Source organism: Sabethes cyaneus, chromosome 2 (genome assembly GCF_943734655.1).
Source record: "Sabethes cyaneus chromosome 2, idSabCyanKW18_F2, whole genome shotgun sequence".
Taxonomy (NCBI): domain Eukaryota; kingdom Metazoa; phylum Arthropoda; class Insecta; order Diptera; family Culicidae; genus Sabethes; species Sabethes cyaneus.
In genome coordinates, this window is record NC_071354.1 from 144,418,313 (window position 1) to 144,427,925 (window position 9,613).

The 9,613-nt window shown below is 41.2% G+C and overlaps 1 protein-coding gene across 1 annotated transcript; it reads right to left on the reverse strand.

Annotated features, from left to right (window-relative positions):
- Positions 1–402: 402 nt before the first annotated feature.
- Positions 403–987, reverse strand: LOC128736129 (pupal cuticle protein Edg-84A-like). Its single transcript, XM_053830608.1, has 2 exons — positions 699–987; positions 403–617 (listed from the first exon to the last, which is right to left on the reverse strand). Exons 1-2 carry the CDS (start codon positions 985–987, stop codon positions 403–405), a joined length of 504 nt encoding a protein of 167 aa, XP_053686583.1.
- Between the last annotated feature and the right edge of the window lie 8,626 nt (positions 988–9,613).

Consider the following 9,613-nt stretch of genomic DNA (forward strand, 5'->3'; position numbering starts at 1 on the left):
CGTCACAGAGCAAAGACGCGTAAATAGGTGTAAAGTCAAAATAATTAATTAAATTAATTAAACAAAGAATTAATCAAAGAATTAATGCACGCCAATCTGGTCATTCTTTTTTGTTTCTCATACCAACTCATATACCTAACTGGTTTGAATTTTCTTCTTAGTTTCGGTAACATTTTTACGCAGAAAAATGAGCAACATTGGTTTCTAGTGATTATATCATCTTATGTCATATTTATTCCTAGTTCACATACTAACCCTTTGCATACGGAGGCTACGCCTACGCTTGGGTCGACTTATTTCCCCAATACTTGTTCACAAAGGCTTAAGGCACAACAGAATTAGGTACAATAAACATTATTTGTGAACGATCCCAGAATCGCCAAGATGTTTGCCACATAAAAATCAGTTGTATCGCGTAATTTTCGTATAACTTCGACCTACGTATTGTTGCTTGTCACTCTGACCATTCAATTGGGTCTGTTCCCCATCTCTTAGAAGCTGACTGCTACTGTGAGGACGTTTTATGGTTTTAACGATCGCCTCAAATCCGTTACGATCATCTGCTCGATATTCCACAATCCGCTGTGAACCATCGGGCTCATCCAGCGTGTACGATCCTATCGGAAAAGAATACACAGGTATTATCAATCTCGATGCTTAGACAGATATTTAACAAAACACAGGTCACACACACGCACCTTTCACGATGTCTCCATCGCGCATTTCCCACTGACTTTTGTGGTCGCCGGTTAGCGGATCTTTGACACCGTATTCGTACTTGTACTTTGGGTAGGTATGAAAGTCCTTTTGGTCCACCTCTAGTTCACTTTCAATTTCACCCAGATTGTGCGGTTGTTCCCTGGCTCGAACAACTCCTTGTTGTTTGACGGGAACTAACTGAACATCACTTCGGTAGATTGGTTTTACTGGCAAAGATTCAACGATTACCATGACCAGCGCGGCTAGAAGCAAAATTGACCGGTACATTGTAATGATGATACCACTGGAAGCCACGCCGCTACTGGTGGTGCAAATTGATAAGAGTACTTTATATATGCATCTAATTATCATATGCGTTTTTTATATGATTCACACTTGAAGATGGTAGCACCATCGCCCTACTCGCTGGATCCAATGAAGTCACGCACTGATGAACTGCTGATTAACATCCGCTAAAACAGAAGCATGAACTAGAACCCTTTTACGATTATGAAAGCGCTTTACACTTGGCCTACTGGTAGTGAAATCGATTTTCGGGCTGTAAAAAGATGTAAAATAAATAAACATACCCATAGGTGCAGACATGTTCATGCATTTCCCACATCAGTCATACTGAACGCTGACTCAGAGCAATTCAACAAGCTTTCTGACCTAACGAGTAAAACGTACTTTCGAACTTTGAATAAACACAGTAATATTGAAGTATTGTATAGCATTTAACGATAATAAACTCAATTTCCATAAAAAGTCAATTTTCGAGCAGCTGTTGGATTTACCATTCACCTTACAAACAAGGCATAGGATGGTAATAAAAGCGTTCTCCAAACGTGTAATAAAAGGAAATTTGAAAATAAGTGTTGTTCCAGTGCATCGAGTTTGTTCCGCGAAGTACTGGAATACTTAGGAGTTAATGATTGTTTTTTATCCACTTGGTCTGGTTGGATTATTACGACATGAGTCTCAAAATAAGCAGAAGTGATGAATCTGAATCTGAAATAACAAATGTTGATATTTTCAAAAATTTTCGACAGCTATGTCATATTAAGATATCTGATCGTTTTGTTGTTCTATATAAACCTTAAATCATTTAGGAATGGGTCACTTCATTTTTGGCGAAAGCTGACGCTAGAGGTTGGTAAACTCACAAAATGAATATATACGCCGAGCATCATGAGAAAACAGCGACACGAGTAGTTCAATTCGCCTATAACAATGAGTCATATATCTACATTCACGCTTTATAGTATCGCTGAATATACGAATATCGTGTGCAACGCAAAACTGCGAAATAAGACCTTCTGCTGCTTGTAAAGCCACTAACAGTACTTTACTACTACTGCTGACTTCAAACTTACCTAACAAATCGACAACTCTCAGTTAAATTGGGCTTTACTGAGTCGTACTGCTTTTCCAATCGATCTGGAGTCCCGCAAGGAAGCAACCTAGGCCCATTACTGTTCATAATGTTTTTTAATCACGTGATTTCATCGAGCTGCAAGCTACTATACGCTGACGATCTAAAGATATTTCTCTCTGTACGATGTGTTGAGGACTGCAAACAATTACAGGGCTTTATCAACCAGTTTACAAAATGGTATCGCTTAAACAACCTAGGCATCAGTACTTCCAAATGCTCAGTTATCACCTTCACACGAAGCAAAACACCAATTGCGTACAATTATACAATCGACAACTCTTGTCTTGAGCGGGTCAAAGTTGTTAAGAACCTAGGAGTGGAGCAGGATACTAGAATAACCTTCAACAACCATTACTCAGACATTATTTCAAAGGCGAATCGTAATCCGGGTTTTATCATGCGCGTGGCTAAAGATTTCCGCAACCCATATTGTTTGGGAGCTCTTTACTTTTCCCTAGTACGCTCCATTCTTGAGACAGCTTCTGTGGTATGGAGTCCGTTCATGAATATTTGGTCAACAAGAATCGAGGCAGTGCAACGCAGATTTATTAGGCTCGCGTTATGACACCTCCCGTGGTCGGACCATCAAAATCTCCCACCCTATGAGGACCGTTGTAAACTGCTGAAAGTGCACCATATGTAAAAGGAGAAACGTATCCAGAACCGTCTTCGTTGCCCAACTGTTGAAATGGGAGGTAGCCGCTCCAGATCTTCTACGTAGGATAGATGCAAACGTTATGCCTCGACCGCTAAGATCCTGCGGATTTCTACGGCCTGCTTTTCGCCGTACAAGTTACATACTACATGAACCAATTCATGCGATGTGTTGTTTATTCAATGAGGTGTATGAACAATTTGACTTTACAATATCGACGAATACTTTTAAGAATAGGATAAGAAATAGTATGATTTAATGTGAATTTTACGTCTCTATGTTTGATTAAGTTTGTGTACCAATGTTACTCATGTTATCTCAAAAGATAATGGGTTGTTATGCCGATTTGAGATCTGTCTGTCTGTCTGTCTGTCTGTCTGTCTGTCTGTCTGTCTGTCTGTCTGTCTGTCTGTCTGTCTGTCTGTCTGTCTGTCTGTCTGTCTGTCTGTCTGTCTGTCTGTCTGTCTGTCTGTCTGTCTGTCTGTCTGTCTGTCTGTCTGTCTGTCTGTCTGTCTGTCTGTCTGTCTGTCTGTCTGTCTGTCTGTCTGTCTGTCTGTCTGTCTGTCTGTCTGTCTGTCTGTCTGTCTGTCTGTCTGTCTGTCTGTCTGTCTGTCTGTCTGTCTGTCTGTCTGTCTGTCTGTCTGTCTGTCTGTCTGTCTGTCTGTCTGTCTGTCTGTCTGTCTGTCTGTCTGTCTGTCTGTCTGTCTGTCTGTCTGTCTGTCTGTCTGTCTGTCTGTCTGTCTGTCTGTCTGTCTGTCTGTCTGTCTGTCTGTCTGTCTGTCTGTCTGTCTGTCTGTCTGTCTGTCTGTCTGTCTGTCTGTCTGTCTGTCTGTCTGTCTGTCTGTCTGTCTGTCTGTCTGTCTGTCTGTCTGTCTGTCTGTCTGTCTGTCTGTCTGTCTGTCTGTCTGTCTGTCTGTCTGTCTGTCTGTCTGTCTGTCTGTCTGTCTGTCTGTCTGTCTGTCTGTCTGTCTGTCTGTCTGTCTGTCTGTCTGTCTGTCTGTCTGTCTGTCTGTCTGTCTGTCTGTCTGTCTGTCTGTCTGTCTGTCTGTCTGTCTGTCTGTCTGTCTGTCTGTCTGTCTGTCTGTCTGTCTGTCTGTCTGTCTGTCTGTCTGTCTGTCTGTCTGTCTGTCTGTCTGTCTGTCTGTCTGTCTGTCTGTCTGTCTGTCTGTCTGTCTGTCTGTCTGTCTGTCTGTCTGTCTGTCTGTCTGTCTGTCTGTCTGTCTGTCTGTCTGTCTGTCTGTCTGTCTGTCTGTCTGTCTGTCTGTCTGTCTGTCTGTCTGTCTGTCTGTCTGTCTGTCTGTCTGTCTGTCTGTCTGTCTGTCTGTCTGTCTGTCTGTCTGTCTGTCTGTCTGTCTGTCTGTCTGTCTGTCTGTCTGTCTGTCTGTCTGTCTGTCTGTCTGTCTGTCTGTCTGTCTGTCTGTCTGTCTGTCTGTCTGTCTGTCTGTCTGTCTGTCTGTCTGTCTGTCTGTCTGTCTGTCTGTCTGTCTGTCTGTCTGTCTGTCTGTCTGTCTGTCTGTCTGTCTGTCTGTCTGTCTGTCTGTCTGTCTGTCTGTCTGTCTGTCTGTCTGTCTGTCTGTCTGTCTGTCTGTCTGTCTGTCTGTCTGTCTGTCTGTCTGTCTGTCTGTCTGTCTGTCTGTCTGTCTGTCTGTCTGTCTGTCTGTCTGTCTGTCTGTCTGTCTGTCTGTCTGTCTGTCTGTCTGTCTGTCTGTCTGTCTGTCTGTCTGTCTGTCTGTCTGTCTGTCTGTCTGTCTGTCTGTCTGTCTGTCTGTCTGTCTGTCTGTCTGTCTGTCTGTCTGTCTGTCTGTCTGTCTGTCTGTCTGTCTGTCTGTCTGTCTGTCTGTCTGTCTGTCTGTCTGTCTGTCTGTCTGTCTGTCTGTCTGTCTGTCTGTCTGTCTGTCTGTCTGTCTGTCTGTCTGTCTGTCTGTCTGTCTGTCTGTCTGTCTGTCTGTCTGTCTGTCTGTCTGTCTGTCTGTCTGTCTGTCTGTCTGTCTGTCTGTCTGTCTGTCTGTCTGTCTGTCTGTCTGTCTGTCTGTCTGTCTGTCTGTCTGTCTGTCTGTCTGTCTGTCTGTCTGTCTGTCTGTCTGTCTGTCTGTCTGTCTGTCTGTCTGTCTGTCTGTCTGTCTGTCTGTCTGTCTGTCTGTCTGTCTGTCTGTCTGTCTGTCTGTCTGTCTGTCTGTCTGTCTGTCTGTCTGTCTGTCTGTCTGTCTGTCTGTCTGTCTGTCTGTCTGTCTGTCTGTCTGTCTGTCTGTCTGTCTGTCTGTCTGTCTGTCTGTCTGTCTGTCTGTCTGTCTGTCTGTCTGTCTGTCTGTCTGTCTGTCTGTCTGTCTGTCTGTCTGTCTGTCTGTCTGTCTGTCTGTCTGTCTGTCTGTCTGTCTGTCTGTCTGTCTGTCTGTCTGTCTGTCTGTCTGTCTGTCTGTCTGTCTGTCTGTCTGTCTGTCTGTCTGTCTGTCTGTCTGTCTGTCTGTCTGTCTGTCTGTCTGTCTGTCTGTCTGTCTGTCTGTCTGTCTGTCTGTCTGTCTGTCTGTCTGTCTGTCTGTCTGTCTGTCTGTCTGTCTGTCTGTCTGTCCCCTCCCCCCACTAAGAGGGGGGGCTCCCATACAAATGAAACACAAATTTCTGCATAACTCGAGAACTAATCAAGCAAACGGAACAAAATTTTACATGTATGTGTTTTTGGAGACAAGATTTTTTTCTATGGTGAATTGAAACCCCTCCCCACTTTAGGAGGGGGGCTCCTACACAAATGAAATACAAATTTTCTCATTGCTCGAGAACTAATCAAGGAAATGGAACAAAATATGACATGTGGGTATTTTTGGAGTCAGGATTTTTTTTAATGATGGTTTGAGACCCCTCACCCCTGTGGTAGGGGGATAAGGACTCTAATCAAATAAAACAGAAATTTTCGCGTAACTCGAAAACTAATCGAACTCGAGAAATTTTAGACTCTTTCATAAAACATTAATCAATAACTAGACCACCAAAAAATATAAACAGTAACATTAGATGATTCAGCGCGAGACGGGCACAGACCGCGAATGTTGCCAGCGACCTGCCGTCGGAAGCGCCGGCCACTGCGGGGGGCAGCCCGCCCTAGAGATTACCTCTATCTAGGTTTATTTATTTTCCTAGATCTACTGACCTCTATTACTTTCCTTCAGTTGGGTCACCCCTGCGAAATGGTATTCTACGAAACTCTATATTCCGCGTTATGGTCAACCGAGAATTGGTGTTCCGCAAAATGGTATTCGGCGAAATGGTATGTAATGATGGCGAATATTTAAATGCTATCCGCTTTATTTTATCAGCGTAAGCAATGGAGGGAGTTGTTTTCTACTTTGCTGTGAGAAAACGCCTAACATAACTCTAGGCATCCCATGCTCTTACCTAGCTCCTCCACGTGGCCATACCTGGAAATCTTCCAATTTTTATACTTGAGTAGCCAAACTAGGAGATCGTGTGATTTTCAGTTCCTGATCTTACATCTGTTGTTTTAGAAAACCATTGAACCACACGACTTTATTTTAAAGTGTTATATTATTTAAACTAATATTAAAGGGTGCCCCACATCAAATTGCACCACAGAAGAAACGCTGTAGAAAATTACCTAATTGACCGATCCTTTTCAAACTTACAGACAACAAAATATAACCCATTAGTAAGGTTCTGGCATATTTATTTCATTCAACTTCAATACTATGGTATTGTATACTCGCACCTTACGCTCAACTCCATTCAAAAAGTTTTGCACAACCTAGCTGTAGCTTCATCTGTACGGAAATCCCCTTTTTCTTTATGTCTTCCGCAGACTTAACCTCCTTGGGATGCTTCCCTAGTGTCTGCTTCATAATAGCCTAGTATTTTTCGATGGGCCTTATTTCCGGTGCGTTGGAGGCGTTCATGTCCTTGGGTACGAAAGTGACACCGTTGGCTTCGTACCACTCCAATATAACCTTTGAATTCGAAGGTAGATCCGGCCAGAAGATCGTGGGGTCCTCGTGTTGCTTCGACAGAAGAAGCAGATGCTTCTGTGGACACTCCTTGAGGTAGTTCTGCCCGTTTACAGTCCCGGTAGTCACGAACGGCACAGTCCGTTTGCCACATGATGTATTTCTTGGCCAAATCATGTATTTCTAAGCAAACTATGAAAGTTTCTGCATCCTAATTTCCTCCGGAACATCACACTTATGCTGGGCGGTGAAATACAGTAATTCCGGAAGCTGCCAGAAGTTCGCCTTGACATAAATCTCATCATTCATGATGAGAGAGTGGACGATTTTCCAGGTGCTTGCGCAAAATAAATTCGCGACGTTACTTTTCGGGTAACGCCGTTTTTTCTAGTTTTCGAAAAACTGATTGCAATATAAATAGAGTGTAAACAATACGCTCTAAACTACTTCTACTCAAATTTTCAAAAGAAAGTACTTTATAACCAAAGATACTCCCAAAGACTGCAAATAAATCATTATCTGTATGGGAAGCGTTTGGTACGGGAGGTTCCTCCTTACCATTGATACAATGAAGTTGAATGAAATTAGGTATTATTTTTGGTTTCGATAAACACTCTTTATAAAGCAAAAGAAAACAAGTAATATGATACAATCTGTATCGATAGTTCCAACTTCGAAGAGCGGTCATAACAAGGAAGGAGACAACAAGTATCGACACATCAGTGCATTGGTAAAGACGCGATCGGAACCTCTTTTTGACAAAAATTAAGGAAAACAACGATGAATAGATCAGTAGATCTGGTAGAAGAGAACAACAAGTGCTATTGCGAATGAGAACTGGACACACCCCCCAGCTAGCATTTTCATATGTATAAACCCGATTTAATCCACCTATTGGTGAAAGGAACCTTTGTTATACTATATCATTTGCCATTTGAGATAGAATTCGACACGCCTTCGGAACATAATTAAACTTTTTGATAACACTCACTATGGTAGTTATCAACAATACATATGCATGTGTATGTATATGTATGTGTATGTATATGTATGTATGTACTGATAAATTTGCATAATATTTGAATGCAATCAAAAAATGTCTCCCTATTATGTGTAATTTGTTATTTGAAAGATAATAGCGGGGTCGCATTCTGGTGTTTGGTTTAAGGGGGCATAGTACTTTTTCTATTTAAAAAATCGAATTTTTTTTTATTGATTATTTCGAAAGATTAACATGTTGACCATATGTTTTTGAAGTCGTTTGGATGAAATCTAAAAATTGACAAAGTTACAGCTATTTGTACCGCGCATGTCTGGAGCGATTACACGACGAATAAAAACTTCAACGCCGTTTTTCTCGAAACCAGGTTTTCAAAGTCGATGCCATAAATATCTCAAGAACTCAAGAATCTCAAGCAATTCTGTTGATTCTTTTTTTGTTTGAAAGCCAACAAAATTATCTAGTGTTTGACCTATCCTTTTTTCGATATTGCAATTTTTGTATTTTTTAGAAATGTTTAAAGTCAATTTTTTCGACTAAAAACCTTACTTTTATGTTTAAATGTCCGCCATTTTGTTATGCGTTCAAATTTTAAAAAAAATCATGGGTCAAACACGAGATAATTTAATATACTTTTATGTCGTTTTGGAATTTTTCAATTCGGATAAGCCCCCCAGCGCCAATCCATGGTACCGCAAATCATGTTTTTTTCGAATGATCATGTTCAAGGAGCCGTAGGGGAGAGGGGAAGAGGTTCACATATGCAAAAAAAATTGTAAATATTAGTATAAAGTGCAATGTTTAAAATACAAAAAACCCGAATCGATTCGCTTTTCGCGTTATCGAGAAAAAAATATTTGAAATAAGGCAAAAAATATGATGCAAAAAGTACTATGCCCCCTTAAGTTAGAAACTGGCCGTTTTTCTTGCATAATTTATATGACTACCAATGGTCTAGTTGAGCACTTTCGAGTACTTGGAGGTATCGCATGACGGGTTTGATATGATTCAAGGTGCTTCTATGTTCAAGTTTCATATATTCCGGAACTTGTTCCGGACATATCTTCGGAACCGTACATCCGTTCCAAATTCTGTTCAATAGAATTCTTCTAGGCCACAAAACTTTGCGTTTGGTAGTTATTCAGTCAAATCGGTCCAGACATTTCCTAAAAGCAGCTGTTTATTGTTATATTTTCACTACTGAGACTGTTATGCCGTTTTTTGTAACTTGTGACTGACATAGTTTGATTTTTTTTTCAAAATTTTGGGAACAAACTTAACATTCCTGTTTGAAATGTTGAAAGCATGAACAATTGAAAGATGATTCCTAGACTTATCTCAAAAGTGATGAAGTTCACATGGGACTGTTATGCATTTATGGGCAGTAATGGTAGTTATCATCAACGCATATGCATGTGTATGTAATGTAATGTAAGGGGGAGCCTTTTATCTTCAGAAATGTTGCCCAGAGTATTTTTCGGTACGTGGTCTCGTTGAGAATTTACAGTAAAACTGTGGGATCGCTTGAAGGGAAGTGCTGTACCTACAATAGTGTAAACGCGCTCTCCTCGAAACCATATGTTTTCAGCGACGCACAGTGGTCCAATCAGCGAAATACGTGATCGTGTGATATTGCGCCAAAACGTGAAGTCTTCAGGAAAATTTCTTGGTATAACAATCCCCTTCTTGTGAGAGAAGTCCTTGGGTGATTAATTCCCTTAAAAGTGAGATAAGAAATTTATTTTCTCGTACATTCGAGATAGAGGTTTGGTACTTTCGGCAAAGTTGTAGTAAATATCAATGCAAACAACTTTGTTAAGGACACCATACTTGTATCTGTTCATGGAAATTATCTATGAAGCGTATTTCGT

Excerpts from the sequence above, each read along its gene's own strand:
- LOC128736129 (XM_053830608.1), bottom strand. The coding sequence starts at position 987 with ATGTACCGGTCAATTTTGCTTCTAGCCGCGCTGGTCATGGTAATCGTT. Across the intron at positions 618-698 it reads CGATGGAGACATCGTGAAAG|GATCGTACACGCTGGATGAG; the intron begins GTGCGTGTGTGT and ends CTTTTCCGATAG.